This window comes from Lissotriton vulgaris, chromosome 3_1 (assembly GCF_964263255.1).
Source record: "Lissotriton vulgaris chromosome 3_1, aLisVul1.2, whole genome shotgun sequence".
Lineage (NCBI taxonomy): Eukaryota > Metazoa > Chordata > Amphibia > Caudata > Salamandridae > Lissotriton > Lissotriton vulgaris.
In genome coordinates, this window is record NC_141689.1 from 63042977 (window position 1) to 63061716 (window position 18740).

The 18740-nt window shown below is 43.2% G+C and overlaps 1 protein-coding gene across 1 annotated transcript in view; it reads right to left on the minus strand.

Moving 5' to 3' along the window:
* LOC147725959 (uncharacterized) overlaps window positions 1–18497 on the minus strand; it is a 95940-nt gene extending 77443 nt beyond the window's left edge. Inside the window, exon 1 of the mRNA XM_086960081.1 lies at window positions 18436–18497. Within this exon, the coding sequence (XP_086816207.1) occupies window positions 18436–18448 (13 nt within the window). The 5' untranslated portion in view covers window positions 18449–18497. The remainder of the gene's footprint in view (window positions 1–18435) is intronic.
* Between the last annotated feature and the right edge of the window lie 243 nt (window positions 18498–18740).

The following is an 18740-nucleotide window of genomic DNA, read 5'->3' on the forward strand; positions in this document are numbered from 1 at the left end:
ATCACTGGATCTGGGGTGAGGATCGCAGGGAGACCTCCTCGTGGTGTTGGGCCACTCGAACTCGGGCCATGGGCGACGGGTGCAGAGTGGTGCAGACTTGTGAATTTTGCCAGAGCTGGAGTCGGTGGGTGAACAAATCTGCTGTTCACGGGAGACAAGGTCTTTTCTTTGTAAATGCTTGATTAATTGAGAGCGACCCCTTAGCACACCAGGGGAATAGGGTACTTGCAAACAGTGAAAAAAGAAAAGGACCCCTTGGCGGACAACACTTAAGATACAATCATATGCTATCTTGCGTACACCATAGTAGGCCCATGTATTAGCAGTGGTCTCTAATACTTGTGATAGACAAACAGAGACATTTTTATAAAAAGTCACTTTTTTATTTTTGGGTAAAAAAACACGTCATAGATATTACATTTCATAAAAACAACAAGTTATAATTTCATTAAAAACATACACAATATCATCACCACAATGTTCATCTGAAATTCATAAATCTATTACTAACACACTGTTTTTCAGACAACAACTTGTTATCATACTGTATCCACTAAATAAAAAGGGGAAAGAGGAGGAGAGACAAACACAGACGTTTCTATTTGTCAAAGGAGTTGCACATAAAAAAAAACAATATTCAATAATTTCTGCAAGATGGTAGGGACAGAGAGTTGTGCTTCACCTCGCTTCCCCCACCTGAGGGGTGTGGTTGGCAAAGTTCGGCGCTCCTCCCGTCCTCATTTGGTTTTCCCACCGATTCTCCTGCCCAAAGTGGGGATCAGAACCGGTGGTGACCAGTTTCTGGTCTTTGTTTGCCCTAAGTTGGCAGGGTATACCCAGACGTGGTCCCTTGCTCACTCTACCACTGGATTCAAGATAGCCTGGCTGATGATGATTATGAATCCGAAACTGGTCCCAGGATGCTTGTTTCCGGTCCAGGGAAGACATGACTTGGCAGTTCGGGCTAGAATGTTTCCATGAGGCACAGGGTCAGACTGATTTGCCTATAGCCATGTCTGAACTGGGTGGTGGAGTGAGCTAAAGAATGGTGATGGATTAAACCCAGATCAGTTGACTGGGGGTGAGTGTTTGATTTGCTCAAACACTCCGTCCATCATACCCTTTTGGTATCACAGTTTCTGGAAGCAGCAAAAGGCCTGGGGAAGCTCACAAAAGTGGCACCTCATTGCAGGATGTGCATTGTTTCAGACCCCCGAGAGCAGCAGGCTCTAGACACAGGGGTCCAGAAACATGTCTGATGGTGGCATCTGGGGAGCAGCCACTCAGCCTGGACACTAGTATTAGAACATTTTTCAGGGGGCATTTTTCATTAAATCCCACACTGTCATCAGTGTGTGTTTAATGAGCTGAAACGTTCGTACCAAAGTTCCCAGTTTTTAGTTAAGCCATTATGGTTTGTGATGCCAAACTCCCAGCATCATACACTCTTAATGGCATTACTGCAGTTACAATGTCTAAGAATTGGCTTGGACACTGGAGGGGTACAGGGCTCATGCACCTGTACCCTCACCACTGGTATAATGCACTCAGCTAGAGGGGTGGCTTATCAATGCAGGGCAGTGGGTTGTAGGCATGGCAGACAGGATGTGTGCCATGTCGACTCTTCACTTTGTTCTGCACCAAAACATGTAGCCTGCAAAGGCAGTGTGTGAGTGTAAAGGTACTTGGCCTCTAAGGGTGGCACAATAAGTGCTGCAGCCCTTACCAGCTTTCCCTAGCCACAGTGCCCCATTTACCAGGGCCTGACCTGTGTCCAAAAAGTGCCAATTGGGTTTGGTCTTCAATGCAGTTTTAGGGAGAGAACATAGGACCTAGGTACCTGTTTGACAGGAGCCCAGGGCACACTCAGTGAAAGTGCATTAGCAGTTCAGCAAAAAGTGGGGGCAAGCAGGCAGAAAGAGGGCACTTGTTCACACTTGTATGCTGTCCTTGTGCAGGCATTGAATGAGGAGGGGGTGAGGGACAGTGTTGACGATGGCAAAAATATAGAGTAGGATGGTGCCAAGGCCTCTTACATTGCCTCTACCATTACTCAAGTGCAAAATTGTCCTCGGACTCTTTTTGCCACTGTAAAGAAACTCACAGGAGCTGATACCACTCCCTCCTTGCCGGATCTGAATGGTACACAATGTAATGCCATTGCGGATTTCTTTATATCTAAGGTTGAGGGCATCTATCAATCTTTGGCCTCCCTTCCACCACCAATTGATTCCCTCCAACCTGGTTTTTCTTGCAATGTTTCTTTCTCTCCCACTGTGTTTATCCACAACTGGCTACCATTTGATGACTCTTCCTTCCTGTCTTGTCTAAACAGCATCAGGTCAGGTTCCCCGCGGGACCCAGTCCCTATGAAGATATTAAAACAACTAGACCTTGAACCACGGAGATTCCTAATGAGGCTACTAAACATCTCTCTTACCGAATCTCGGGTGGCACAGGAATGGAAACATGCCATGGTTGTTCCTTTGCTCAAAAAATCTGGTGCTGACATCACAAATCTTGCCAACTTTAGGCCTATATCCCTGCTGCCAGCCTGCTCCAAAATATTGGAACGCCACGTCAACACCCAGCTTAATGAGTTTGTTGAAAACGTGGGATATCTCCATCCATCCCAATCAGGCTTTCGCGCTAATTACTCCACCGAATCCGCACTCCTTGGGGTGCCCGAGCGACTCCGACACGGTATCGATAGCGGTGAGACCTTTGCGCTTTTTCTTCTTGATTTAAGCGCTGCATTCGATACCGTGTCTCACTCCACTCTTTTGGAGTCCCTCCGCTCCCTTGGTGTTGATGGATCAGCGCTTGCCTGGGTGGCCTCATTCCTCAATGAACGCACCTTTCAGGTTTTCTCAAACAAAGCTGAATCTGCGATTCATTCTTCAGCTTACGGCGTCCCTCAAGGGTCTATATTAAGCCCATTGTTGTTTAATATTTACATCAGACCTCTTGCTTCCATCGTAGAGGACGCTGGTCTGTCCATATATTCATATGCAGACGATACGCAGATTGTGTTTTCTCTCTCTAGCAGCAGGGTTCAGGAAGTCTCTGCCCTTAAAGTTGGCCTATCTCGCGTTGCAGCTTGGATGCAAGACCATCTGCTGAAGCTCAACGGAGATAAGACCGAGGTTATCATATTAGGCAAGCATAAAGATCTGTGGGGCTCTAGACACTGGCCCTGTGATATGGGTCCTCTGCCTACCCCTGTGCCTGTTGCTCGTAACCTCGGTTTCCTGATTGACGATAAACTTTCGATGAGGCAGCAGGTAACCAAGGTCGCTGCAGTCTGTTTTAACACCTTACGCTGGCTGCAGAAGATCATATGGATGCTGCCTGAATCCACTCGAAGAACTGTCGTCCAGGCCCTTGTGATGTCTCGCATTGACTATGGCAATGTGCTTTATCTTGGAGCGGATAAAGCAACAATTAATAAACTCCAAGTGGTACAGAACTCAGCCGCTCGCCTCTTGCGCAATGTTCCAAGGAGAACGTCCGCAATGCAAGCTTTGCGTGACCTGCACTGGCTGAGAATTTCAGATCGTGTGACCTTTAAAACTTTGTGTTTTTTATTCAAGATCCGCCAGGGTTCGGCCCCTATCTACCTTCATAACCTTGCCCAGCCTTATTTACCTGGCCGTTCCTTAAGGTCATCTAACAATGGTAATCTTTTGATTCCAAGAATTCGACTGGCAAAAATGGGAGGTCGATCATTCGCATATCTTGGACCAAAGATGTGGAATGCTCTCCCGCTGGCGCTAAAAACAGAAACTAATCTACTGGCTTTTCGTAAAAAGTTGAAGACTTTTCTGTTTTGATTTCCCCTGTTCGTGATCTCTTCTTTTTCCACTTGCTTGTTTTCTTTCTTCAGTCTGTCCCTGGCGCCGGGAAACCCATTGCGGGTAGCTGAGCGCAATATAAATTCAATAAAATAAAAATAAAATAAGAGATGCTGTGTCTCCTCTGTCCATGATCAGTCGGATGGCATTTTTGGTGGCCATGAGGGGGTCTTGGTGCTGTGGTTAGGCGTGATCCCAGATTGGATTAGGTTGAGGAGGTTGTTGTTAGGGAACTGATCCAGTCATTTGTTCATCACTTTTTCTAGGATCTTTCCAGGATAGGGCTGCAAAGAGATTATTCGGTAGTGGTCCAGCATCTTAGGGTCTGCTGAGTGTTTCGTCAGGAGGGGGTGTATGGTGGCTTGCTTAATGGCATCCGGGAAGGTAGTTATGCTAATGGAGTAGTTGCGTACCAAAGTCAAGGCTGTATAGATTGGGCTCAGTCCTTTGGTGAAGATGAAATGTGGGCAGGGATCTGACCGAGCTCCAGAGTAAATGGATTGCATAGTTGCTGTAGTTTCTGCCAGTGTGATTATGGGCCAGTAGGTCATGATGGCATCCAGGGAGTTTATCTCATCAGGCAGGTAGACTGAAATAGTAGATGGGTCCAGCTTGGGTTTCAATTTGGTGTAGATGTTGCTGTAACTAAAACAGTGGGAGAGCTGGGTGATGATTGTAGATCTGTTGGTGAAATCCTTTATGATGGTAAAAATGTGTTTGTCCTGTTTTTGATGTATTCTGTCAGTACTGACTGCTTGATGGATCTGTTTTGTTGGTGACAGTACCTCAAGGGTGATTTGTAATTGCTTTTTTATGTTTCACTTTGGGTCTCTCTCCATCTATGTTCAAGTTGCTTGTAGTGAGGTTTGGGGAGTCCTAGTTCTTTTACGGCCCAGCTTGCTTCATCCTGGATTTGATAGAGTTGGTGGTTTTTAGCAGAGCCAGGGTGTCAGTGACAGAGGTAAACAAGGTTTTGAAATATTGATAGATTGCAAGAGATCATTATGGTGTAGTGATCAGTAGACTTGGAGCTCTGTGGTCCATTTCTCTTCCTTGTTGCATTTTCTTTGGGTGGTTTTGTGAGGTGTTAGTCAGCGCTGGTGTATGACTGTGGGATCAGTCCAGACAAAAGCTTGTTCACCAAGATGTCATTGAAGTTAGTGAAGATGGGGACAAGGAGATTTCTGGGGGTGTGGGTAGGGTCTTTCACTCGTTGGTCGAGGAAAAGTGTGGTCAGGTCTATCAAGATGTTGCTGGTGTTGGTGAGGTTCTCCTGGCAGTAATTAAGGTCACTGAGGAGGATCAAAGAGCTGGACCTCAGCACCATGGGAGCAATGAAATCTGAGATCGAATAGCCAGTGTCAGATCATGAGCCAGGAAGCCTGGTGTTCTAGACGGTTACTAGTGGACGTAACTGAGGAGTGTATCTTTTCTTTGAAGCTGATGGCTAGTTGCATCTATGGGAGGGGAGGGGGTTGGTCTGGTGATGCTGGTGGATGTTGTCTGAATGAGCCAAGTTTCTATCAGGAAGAGCAGGTCTGGTGAGATGTAATGTAATGTAATGTAATGCGATGTCATGCAGGAGGTTCAAAACTTCAATGACATGTTTGCCATTCAAGCCGGTGTTGAGGAGCAGGCAGGTCATGCACTGCTAAGAGTTGTGTGGGGTGGTGTGGATTTTACTGTTGCATATGTAGGGTGGTGGAAGGGGATGAATGAGGTTGGGGTGCGAGAGAAGTGACAGAAAGTACAGGAGAATGCACCTTTTGTGTTGGCCTGGAAGATCTGAGTGCAGTGCTGGGAGAAACGTCTGGTGTTCAGGGATTTGAGAGCTGCTGTAGAGTAGTGTCTTAGAGTGCAGTGGGTGGGTGGAGTACTGGGATTAGGCACTGGGTGCAAATGGGCTCAGACGAGCTTGCCTTTGACATACCAGCGTGGCTCCTGCTGTATGCATCTGCCAAGCACAGCACTAAGCTGCAACTATGGGATGGTGCAGTGGGCGAGTGAGAACTAGGAGCAGCAGGAACGCTAGTGAAAGCATGAAATTAGTTAATAAATGGGAAGGCCATGGCGGGATGGGTGCCAGTGAGAAAAAGGCTGGGCACATCTGGCAAAAAGGGAAGGAAAAAGGACTTTTTATAAAAACCAACAAACATTAGTGACATAACTGACAAACATTTGCAAAATTATCCCATTTTACAACAACATAAATGGTTTCACCAAGATCATGGTGTTCCGTCTTTTACAATATGGTTCAACTACCTCCTTATAATGCTTTCACAATTATTTTAGATAGGGGGAGTGACTAAAGACTTGAAGTCCGTTTATCTGGTTTGTCTAAAAAGTCCATTTCAATGTTTGTTGTTATGAATTTGATTATATAACAACTATATATATTTTTGACAAGAAGTTCACAAAATATATATTTGTGTGAATATAAGTATATTGTGTGGTGTATCTCTCATTCTTCTTGTTTAAGATTAAATACAAACTATTGTGATAAAAAAATCTTTCAGTGAGGTATGATTGCAAACTGTGTTTGATGAAGTCCTCTCAAAGTCTAATAGCCATTGGATGAGGCCCCGCTAAGGGCTGTTTTTGGTACGAAAAAAATCGGATTGGAAGAAATGCAAAATTAGTGGTTGCAATATTCTATGCACCTCTGTCTGTTCAGGATTTCTACTTTACGACTTAGCGCCTGATTAAGATGCAGGCTGAAATGGTTCAGACCCTCGGTCGGAGCCCTTCAGCCCGCATCGTAATCGGGTAGACGGATTACTTTCCGACTGACCGATTTTGATGGGTCGGTCGGACGGGGAATCGAATTGGGTTTCCGAATGGCCTCGGGGGGCTCGTAGGGCCAGTCTGTCATTCAGAAAGCCTTCAGTATTCCCTCGCTCGGCTCTTTCCAGCCAAGGAATTACAATGGCATATTTAGACTTTTTGTGCCCACCTTTCTGACACAGAAAGGGTTTGGGACTCTGTCTTTGGGGGCCCCTATTGGGGCCCCCATGGGTGCAAGGCCACCGAATTGCAGTCTATGGGGCACCTATGGTGCTCCCCTGTTAATACCTGCGCCCGGTGGCAGGAACCTTTAGAATGAACTGCACCTCTGTTCGGAACATATGCTCCCATTGTATAGGATTGTGACCCAACAGGGTTCCGTCGCATCCTACTTGCTGGGCTGGAACCGATGACTGGAGGTCGTTCAGTTCCAGTTACCAGATGATGCCGGATGGATTCGGGTCTGTCTGGCTCAAATTCCTCCAGTGGGGCAAGCTTCAAATCTGTATCTGATGAAGTCAGGCATCTTTGCCACGAGGTCCTGCTGATGCTACATGTGTTTTGGAAGACCATAAATTCTCTAACTCCACAACTTGTCATACTTTCTAGAACAATTCCTTTCAGGCTCTTTTAAGGCTCTTAGGAAATCAGAGACAGCATTTAGGGTTCAGGTTTCACTCTCTGGCAGAGGTCACAAGCAAGGTTCAGTCCTGATCCAGTTGCTGCAGGTCAGCTGGGCACTTAAGGAAAAGGCCCCAGAAGTGTGTTTTGTCCTATTAGCCACACAGGCACCAGCCAACTGACCCTTGGAGTGCACTTCTTTGTCCAGTATACAAGAGAGAGCATGTCCACTCCTTCAGGATTCCTTTCAGATCACAAACTACAGGTCTAGTCCTGTTCTGATCTTTCCAGCTCCATAACTGTTTGGGGTGCCACATTTATTCTCAGCTTGAGGGTGGAGGTGACTCCCAGACAAACCATAAACAGCATGGTAAAAGTTTCTGGGATCAACTCTACCCAGTTATTCAGTAGTTCCTGTTTACCTTAATGCACCCAGTCCCAAAATATGATGCAGCAGCAAAATTTCAAGATGGCAAAATCCACACAAAGCTTAGGCTCTGAATGCCGCGGGGGTATATGTGAGTGTCATAGAGGAATCACTAGTGTTCGTTCACATCTAATACTAAACTCTAGTTTGAGACAGACACTGTACTCACAAAAAAACAGCGAGAGATTTCTGGCAGGTCAAAAGCAGGGTCCTTCCGCAACCTGACGGGGATCCACAATTACTTTGCAATCCTGTTTTTCTGCTTTCATGGAAACCCAAGTGCTACATGTGGCGTACCAAACTTGTCAAATAGTACTTGACAATGTGCTGAGCCCCTACCCTGCATATTCTGTTCGGAGGAGTCCATCCTGCCCAGTCAGTTCAGCCTATTTTTTGCTCTGAGTAGGTATCTCACACCTTTTTTTCACCTATCAAGGCTGAGTTAAGGTTGAGAGCTGGACGAGACATTATCTAATTTTTTTAAAGTTACATTTCTCTAATATTTATAAAAAATCTGATTACACCATTAAATGGGAAGTTAGTAACTGTAAAAAACAGTTGGTTGATTACACTTATTGCTGGTCCCCTTCCTGAGATATAGTATTACTATTTCAATCTGTACTCTGGTTTTCTACAAAGTGCAGCTAGACCTGTCATAGTGAAAATAGCTAGGAGAACTTTGTCACTGAAGGTACAGGGTAAAATGTACTGTCCACATGTCCTGCAATGCACCCTATCTTGAGGGATTAAAGGCTTAAATAGGGGTGACTTAATACCTAAAAGTGAAGTCTTTACTTGCCAAACTGTGTTTATTTTCACAGGCCACAGTGTATGCTTACCCTCGAATAACAAGGCTACACCCGCTACGCCTGAAGTCATGTTTCCACAGCCACTATAGTGGATTGCACAGTACAAAAGGTGCTGCAGTCCACAAGTGGCAAATAACTTCCAGGCCGGGCTTGCAATTTATACACCATATACTAGGAACATATTGGCAAGTAAAATATACCAATGAGAAATGGGCCAGTTCAACCATGTTTTAAGGAGGAGCACATGGGCTGAACTACTGATTAGCAGGGGTGCATGGAGTTCAAAAACCAGCGAAAATATAGGTTCCAGCAGAAAGAAAAAAAATCAAGGATGACTATGGAGAAAAGGTCGATTTCCTACAGTCTTACAGACTTTTGATATCACAGTGTCTGCAGCCCAGGTAAAAGGCAGGACATGGAACATAATCGCAGCTGCATTTGAAACAAGGAAAACAGGAACTGGCTTTTCCTTCTTCTGATATTTTTTTCTAAAAGGAAAAAGATCAGGAGAAGGAAGATATTTATAGCAACATGTATATGGTTTCCATGCTATAAATCATTACATTAATAACCGATCCTGCATGGTTCTAAACAACCTGAAGTATAGCATATTTGTCACCTCACTGACATTAAACTCATTCTAATATCTTTTTGCAAAAAAATGCCAACTTTTTTTGGGAGTTTTAAATTACATATTAAAGATTCTAGTTATATTATTTTTGTTTGCAATGACCCTGAAAAAGCAAGATATTAAGCATTTAAGTGGTTTGAGGGAATGTCAATGGTTCAATCTTGTTACTATTCAGCAGGCGGTACTTTATCCCCCATATTTCATGTTATTATGAAGCACACTGGCGCCCCAAGATATTTAGGTAATTAGATACAACAATTATCTGTTAGATATTAAAATGGCTTTACACAGATCTTTCAGTGTGGTGAATCATCAACATTACTGGTTTAGAAGTACAGTTATAAAGGGAGGAGAAGTAAGCTTGCAAATGTTATGGTATGTCCTGCGAAATAAAGGACCTACAAAATGTTGCATCATAACAATAATTAAAAATCAGAAGGAGACCACATGAATAGTATTTCCAGTTAACAGAAACGTAGCAGGCACTTGAGGATTGATAGAGTTGCGTGAGTGGAATGAGAAACACACAAAGTTGGGCCACTACAGTTTCTGTTCAAGGTTTAAATGCAATCAAAGATAAGAGTTTGTACAAAGGTTTCGCAATTTGGTTATATGTAAAAAAAAAATGGTTACCGACCACCAAACTAGCCTTTTTGCATTTGGTTGCTAATTTCAGCGAACCAACAAAATACAGAACCGCTAAGGGGCCGATTCACAGAACTAATCTGAGATAAAATCCTAAACTTACTACTTTTGGTATTATTCACAGAAGGCATTTAGTAGTAGTAAAGTTAGGAATCCTACCTTTACTAACACTAAACTACTACTACTAAACTGAGATAAAATCCTAAACATACTACTTTTGGTATTCACAGAAGGCATTTAGTAATAGTAAAATTAGGACTCCTTACTTTACTACTACTAAATGCCTTTTGTGATTACCGAAAGTCGTAAAGTTAAGATTTTGTCCCAGTTTAGTAGTTGTAAAGTTAGGAGTCCTAACTTTTCTACTACTAAATGCCTTCTGTGAATACCAAAAGTAATACGTTTAGGATTTTTATCTCAGATTAGTTCTGTGAAGCGGCCCCTAATTTTGTAATTCCATAGTGAATTGTTATCAGGTTTTTCTTAATAGCAATTCATTGTTTGTGTGTATGTATTAGTTGCAAAATGATGATTTTCACTTGCAATTTATCATCAAATAGAATTAGAAGGTTATTCAGATACAACCTATATAAACAGCCTCGGTGTGCATCAGGTTCTTTTACAGATGAAGAGGATGCAATTTTTTTTATTCCTGGCCCTCTTAATTTGTAACACAAATTGTAACAACGGGCAAAATAGGTGTTATGAATTGTCACAAAATATTCAAATACGTTATTCTCCCTCTCCCTACTCTTCGTTTTTTTGTGGTTGAAATATTAGCAGTTGCCTCACACTCATGCCTACAGTAACAGAGACTTGAAGTCTCTTCATGTCGATCATCATCTAATTCACCAGCAGCAACTATTTGAGTTGTTTTTTAAGGTACCAGCCATTTGCATAAAGCCATGTACAACATCCACAATATAGCGCCCCATCTGGCTAAAAAGTGGCAGTAGCATGGGCAAGATAGTTACCTGATCTAGTGAATCCATCAAAGTATGAGATATATTGGTGAGACACCTTCCTGTAGCTTACCAGAATGTAAGCTCTGTTCTTCAGGTGAATCTAAGAGTGTGGAAACTGTTGAAAAGTGTCTTGAAGGCTCAGGTGGTGTGACGTTGTGTGCAGTGGCTTGTTGTCTTTCTCCATGTTATAATGAATGTCTTGAGGTGCCTCTGGTTATAACTCTTGCCCTTTGTGTGATGGCATGTGCATTACATCTTTGCTAATGTGCTGATCTTTAAAGAAACAGCGGGCATATTTATCAACAAATCACGCAACGTAGAAAGTCATCACCTCGCAGCACTGTTTGATAGGGAAGGAGCAGGAATCTGCTGTATTTAACAATGTACGGGCATTTCTGCCATTTTCCAGCGCTGGCAGACAATGTGTTGCCTAGCACCAACACAGGCACCCTAGCACCATGGTCCAAGGGTGCCTGTGTTGTAGGTAGGAATGTGTTTGTGCATGAAGGGACAACTTCCTTCAGAAAAACAATCCTCAGAGCACACTTAGAAAGAGGAAAAAGCGAGTAGAAATAAGGATATTTCTCCTCATTGCACCTTTCGTGGGGAGGCATACAATTTTGACGCTTTCCCAGGTCTACTAGTCTTGGAAAATCTGCGAATCTGTGGATGCATTGGTGCATTGGAACACCCACGGTCCACCCATGTAATGCCCTCACCATACAATGCAAGGCAGCAAATTGTGTCACCTTGAGTTACACTCAGATGTACCAACCATGCAGGGCCAACCAGGGGGGCCTTATGTGGCTTAATAAATCTCATTGTAGGTTTTGCGCCACCATGCATTGCCTTGCATGGCGCAGGGGGATGTAAAGCCTATTGTAAATATGCACCAGAGATTTTTTCTTTAAAAAATATTCTTTTAAATTCAAAATCCTAACTACATGAATTTCCAAGTATTTATTTAACATTTATTAACTTATATATCATTGTAAAAAAAAATCAGAATGCTTATGCTTAGGTATACTTAAATATATGCACTACATCTCCCACATTGCAACAGTAAGATCAAGCCAAAGAACTACTCTGGAGTAGAAGATGTATAGATATAAATTCCAAAATATGTTGGGATTTAAATTAGAACTCAAAAGGTAAAGATTATTGATGTAGACTAGTGTGGTGTTGAGTTATATTAATCTCTTCCCACAATGCTGTGCAACTATGTAAAGTGAAATCTATTAAGTCCTCTATAGATTTTGGTGGCAGTTGAGCTGAGGGTCCTCCATCTGTACTACTTGCCTATGTTAGGTGTTGCACAGTTTTTTCTTTGGTTCTTGATCTCAGATTACATCATATTTTCCTAATTTTGTTGATGGAATGCTGAGATACACCTGCAGGGTTAACTTTGTCATGAAAAGCTCATCAATGTAAGTAACATTTTCAATCAGATTACTTCCAGCTCCTTCTCACTGAATTTCAGTTGTCTTTTTCTTCCATCACCATCTTTCTCTGCCTCTTACATTTTGACAATATTCGGATTGCTAATTAGCTAAACAATCACTAATAAAAGCAATACAATCTAAATCCATTTTAGCCATTGGAGAAGGAAAATATAAGAAAACAATAAATCTAGCACAAAGGAACTGGGATGATGCCAACAGGGTTGATCGGATTAACACATCCAAAATGGGAGATACTATAAATTTTTGGAAAATTATAGCCCACGGTTGCAAGGATTTACTAACTCAGATTGATTCCTTTCCAGTCGTAGCACATGGGTCAAAGGTTTTCCAATCTCTATTCATAGGGTGCCGAGGATGAACATTCATCTCTTTTGGCTACCCAAAGGCAATTCATCGGCCATTCAAGTAAAGGCAAGACATATCAACCTTATTTTACCTAGGAAGAGACATAGGGCCAGATGCACCACCCACCAATTTGCAACTCACAAATTGCGCCACATTTCCGACTCGCAAATTTGACTCGCAAGGGATGTACAACAGTGTCTCAGACACTGTTTGTGATTCCTAATGGGGTCACAAATTGCATGCCTCATTAATATTAATGAGGCAGGCACCATTTGTGACCCGATTTGGAATGGCTAGCACTCACAGGGATAGTGGCCTGCTGGAGTCAGCAGACCACCATGTCTGTGACTGCTTTTAAATAAAGCATTTTTTTTTTATGCAGCCCTTTTTCCTTAAAGGAAAACAGCCTTAATTTACAAAAAAGAGAAATGAAACTTTACAGTTTTATTTTTCAAGGGCAGGCAGTGGTCCCGGGACTGTACTATTTGGACACAAAGATAAAAGTTCTTACAAATACATGTAACATAGGGCCTAGTGTACATACATTCCATTAGCAAAAAAATGCTTGCAAATTGTGCACTAACTTTTTGAGAATGGAAGCACATTTTGCAAGCCAGCCTATGTACTTATAGGTCAGTTCACAAAATAAAAAATTGTAGGGTGTCACAGACCACACTGCCTAACGAATCTTTATAGAGGTTGAAATCTGTGGCTCATTTTGATTGGTCACAATAACATGGATGATGGCCTGATAGAGTAAGCTGACCACCATGTCTGTAATTACCTTCAAATATATCAGATTTTTTATATACAGTGCATTTTCCTATACAGAAACAGGTCTGCGTTAAAAATAAAGTTTAATTTACTTCAAAATTTGTTTTAGAGTTTGCAGGGGTCCCCTGAGCCCCTGCCTGCTTCCCGCCCTTTTTTATGTTCACAAAAGGGAAGGGAAATCAATGACTCTTTCCCTTTTGCAAATGGATCACTACTACAATGCAGAAGTCTGTCAGTTTTTAGTGTTTTGCTAATGGACTACAGCTGCAAAACCTTTATACATTGCATACTAATTCTCACTTCCATTTCAGGTGTTGCCTAAAGGTTCCCAACTCCTAAAATGGGATTAGTATCAAGTTAAAACTTATTGTGCACACATAAATGCACTTACTTTGCGAATTGCAGCATATGCAACCACAAACTAGTTTAGAAAATCAGTCCCATGATAAGTACGTTTTTGTTAAACATGGGAGCAATCCATGACTTTTTTTTAGTAATTTTCATACACTTCATTAACAGAGTCTACACATGCATAACTTACGCATACATACATCACAACTTAACATTTTACCATTCACATAGAAAGAAAACTTCCAGTGAGTTTTGCGACCCTGTAAAAATGTATGTAAGGAATTACTTTGACTAACTAAGCATAAAGTTAGGAACTTGTGAACTGAGCATCTTTTCTGTACAATTCGTACTTCTTTTCTCCTGGTCGACATACAACTTGTGAATGAGCACCTAGCTGTAAGATATATGGTGCCAAAATTGCTGCATGGTTTTCAAACTCTAGCAAATGCTCCTGGAGTTTACTTTTTTATATACACTGACAAAATTGGCATCACATCCCTTAGCACCTCCTCTGACTGGGCATCTCGAATCCCAACCCTTCCACACTTGCTGACATTCCATCAATGGAAAATGACCTTATAGTTGAAGACAATAAACGTATAGCACAGACATTTTTGAACAACCACAGACACAGTAACATTTTCCAGCAGTTAGGCTAACCTTAGCAACTGCCCTTTTGGTTTTTAAGTAAAATATAAGAATGGTGATTTAAGGGTTTCTTAAAAGATGCTCTCTGATTCAGGGTATATAGGGCAATTCCTCAGTCACAGTTCGCAGTATAAAAAAGTTATTGAGACATATATAAATCTTACACCTGTAACTATATTTTTTGGTCTCTGCAGTGTTAGAATCTGTATGATCTTTTATAATGATACTAGCAGTCCGTCCCGACGTTGTCCGGGTATGAATTGCTGCCGGCCAGTAGAATATTGTTTTGTAGGATTTCGTTTTGATAGCATTTCTTATCTGTGACAGGCCTGTGAAACGCTCCGATTCACAGTGCACTGCTGATGCACTGAAGAGTGCGCGTTCGGTAGTGTGTGAACTCGAGTTTCCCGACTTTATTTTTCCTTGCAATATTTTATAGCGCGAACTCGACAACATGGCATGAGCACAATTTACATTACAGAAGAACACATTCATTTGTGGTAGGCACGGGGAGACAAAGCTATTTGCCTGGAATCACAGCATGTTGAGCTGATGCCGAGATTCGAACGTAGCTCCCCAGCTCTAAAGTTCGCAACTCTAGAACTTGTGGCAGGAGGTGTGTCTAAAAGTGTATGTCGGTGCTGGCCATCAATGAGAGAAACCTGTGCATTTTTCAAATGGGTGGTGAAAAAATATGAGTATGTTGCTAGAGATGTGGGCGGCCGTGCCACCAATGTACTTACAGGGGGTGGGGGGGTTAAACACCCATTATTCCGCAACTTTATTTCCGCATACCATCACTCCGCATACTTTCATTATGAAAGTACCATGACTCCACAATGCCATTATAACGCATGGCATTACATTTTATATGCTTTTACCACGCATACATTTACAACTAAATTCGTTGTAAATGCATGAATGGTAAAAGCATGTTTTTAAAACAAATGTTTGGATAAGGTTAGTATGGGTATAGGGGTGTATATTTTGGGGTACAGAGGTATATGTTTTAGGGTGTTAGGGTATTTTAAGGGTTCAGATATGGTTTTGGGTTATGGGGTACAGGGGTAGTTTTGGGGTTTAGGGATAGATATGGATTTTGGGGTACAGGGGTATTTTTTAGGGTTCAGGGCTAGCTTTGGATTTTGGGGTATAGGGGTATTTTAAGGGTTCATGGCTAGGTTTTGGTTTTGGGGTACAGGGGTATTTTTAGGGTTCAGGGCTAGGTTTGGGTTTTGGGGTATAGGGGTATTTTAGGGTTCAGGGGTAGGTTTGGGTTTTGGGGTACAGGGTTATTTTTAGGATTAGGGCTAGGTTTGGGGGCACAGGGGTATTTTTAGGGTTATGGGGTAGGTTTGGGTTTTGGGGTACAGGGGTATTTTAAGGGTTCAGGGCTAGGTTCGGGTTTTGGGGTACAGGGGTATTTTAGGGTTCAGGGGTAGGGTTGGGTTTTGGGGTACAGTGGTATTTTTAGGGTTCAGGGCTAGGTTTGGGTTTTGGGGTACAGTGGTATTTTTAGGGTTCAGGGCTAGGTTTGGGTTTTGCGGTACAGGGGTATTTTTAGGGTTTATGGATAGGTTTGGGTTTTGAGGTACAGGGGTATTTATAGCGTTCAGGGCTAGGTTCGGGTGTTGGGGTACAGGGGTATTTTTAGGGTTTAGGGATAGGTTTGGGTTTTGGGGTACAGGGTATATTTATAGGGTTAAGATGGGTTAGTGTTTAAGGGTATTGGGGTATTTTAAAGAGTAAGGGTGGGTTGTGATTATGGGGTACAGGGGTATTTAAAGGGAGCAGTGTGGGATTAGCACACGACATGAGGCATGGCATGAAGGGTGGAACGTACCACACACCCCAAGCGTTTGTCACGCCCCAGCACACGCCCATAGCACAATGCAGACACGCCCACAAGGGACTACTTTGCTGGCACGGTTCTTTTACCTTTTAAATGTATATGGTGGGCGTCTGCATAGCCTATGTCCTTCTGCTGCAACTGTCCTTTCCAACGCTGTATTGGGTTTTGTGATTGGTGCTGTGGTTCCTGAGATTACCTGCCTCAAAGGTTTGGACTCTCTCTTTATTATATTAGTATAGATTAGAGATACCTTAGATTTCTCACACACGTCCTGCAGAACACAGAAGCATAAGCCAGATATACTAAGCATTTGTATACCACATTCGAACAGAAGGGCACATTTAGTATATACTAATGCAATGCAGCACAGCAATGAACGCTCCTTCATGTCTAGCGTACGTTTTTAATATACTTCCAGTACAAAAACTATAGCTTTACCAAATTAACTAACATTTGGTGCAACGTAGCAAGAATAATTGCTGCGCCGCATCAATGGGAGAGAGCAGGAATGCACCATATTTACTAGGATATGGTGCTTTCTCAGGTCTGCTATTTTAGTAAATTTGCGAATGTGCCAAAATCCATGGGTCGATGCGTGGGACACCCATACTCCACTCATGGATTGCATTGGCAACGCATGAGTAACACAAGGCAGAGACTTGTGCTACGTTGTATTATTCTAGATTTACTAAACCAACAAAAAGCAACCTTTGGCTTTGCATGGCTTAGTAAGTCTGACATAAGGGCTTACGTTGGCTTGTGTTGCCTTGAATGACGTCAGGGTGATGCAAGCCCTTAGTAAATCTGGGCCTCAGTTTAAACATATTTCAAAACTTTGCAACCATTGTATGTACATTGCAGCACACATGGAAATGTTGAAAAGTTTGAATAAATAAAACTATTTGTCCAACTCTCGGTGTGCCTTAAGATGGTGTAATTTTGTGGTGCTAATTTCTAGCTATAAAAGTTAATAATAAGTTGTGACAGAAACTACAGGGCATACTTTTAAGGAGTTGGTGTAGAGCAGGGTCGCAAATCATTTTGCTTCACTACCCTACGCCAATTCGAAAGGACAGAAATGCACTGTGTTTACAAGCAAGATACAGTGCATTCCTGCCCTACCAGCCAGCGCACATTTTCCAGCTGTGCGCCAATGCAGGTACGCTTGCACCATGATGCAAGGGTGTCTGTGTGGTTGGTACAATTGTTTTTGTGCAGGAAGGAGTACCTTCCAGCACAAAAACAATCAATAGAATATTTTCCTCTTTCTATGTGTGATGCAGAATACTTGGATGTATCACACATGGAAAGAGAAAAAAAACAAGATCTCCTCAAGGGAGGCGCAAGGTTTTGGAGCTGCCTCAGGTTTACCAGATGTTATAAACTTGGGCCGGTGTTAAAAGTACATGGGTGGCAACACCCAAAGCAACACCCTTGGAATGTCTCTTTCATGCAGAGTAAGGCAAGGCAGCAACTTACGCTGCTTTACTTACTTTACTCCATATCTGCAATGCCATGAAAAACCATGCAGGCGTTATGTGGCCTTGTAGATATGGCCAAGCCTGGTGCGCCCCTGGAACATCACACAAATTGACATTCGGCAGCACACTGGGCTTGTAAATATGCCCCAAAGGAAGGTAAGTAGAGCAATGCCCATGTGATCCATGAAACGCCACCATTTCATCTTCAGCCTCCATTTAATTTCCGCCTCGGTATCCCTCTCATTTCAGACAATTTGTTTTCCAGCACAACACATTTGCGCTGGAAAGTAAAACCCAATTGAAGACTGTGCCACTGGTTGCGTCTTGTGTCTCACTTTTGGTAGTTTTACCCAACCCTAAAGCATTGATAAATCTGGACGAGGTTCTCACAGTGCTGCATCCCTGCCAGCTCTTAGCATTTCTCTGTATTTTAAAGTGCAGCGCTAAGCAAAGTGGTTTTGCAAAATTAGACCTATATGTTTCTCCTCATTGTTGGTTGCTGATAATGTTTGTTTTAACATCAGGGAAATTACCACTAAATACTGGCCCAGCAGACCATAAATCAGACCCACAAACACAGACCAGCCCTCCAGGCGCTGCCTGAGTGGCGACTGACCAGTCTTCCAGGCCCTGCCCCTGCCTGGTTGGACCACTGACCTGTCAGACCAGTCCTCCAGGCGCTGCCTGGTTGGTCCACTGACCTGTCAGATTAGCCCTCCAGCTGCTGCCTGATTGGCCCAGGGGCCTGTCGGACCTATGAGGGAGCCGCGGCGCGTCTACTCTACCTGCTTTCGGCATGGCGACGGGAGGCCGCGCTCGGAGGCTTCACGCTGGCAGGAGGGGCAGGCGAAGGTACCGACGGAAGGCGGGCGCCCTAATTTATCCCAACGGTGACTCTTACATTTACATACAGTCAACAGCCGCCGGCGTCCACCTGACTCTCCCCTCAGCTGCGCCACCCGTTCGCTGCCGTCCCTGGCGCGGGGCGGACGGTGACACCGCCACACACGAGGCGCGCGCCTCCAGGCCCGTGTGGCGCACACACAATCACCGCGTGTGATTCTCGGTACCCCTCCTCGAAACGGAGCCC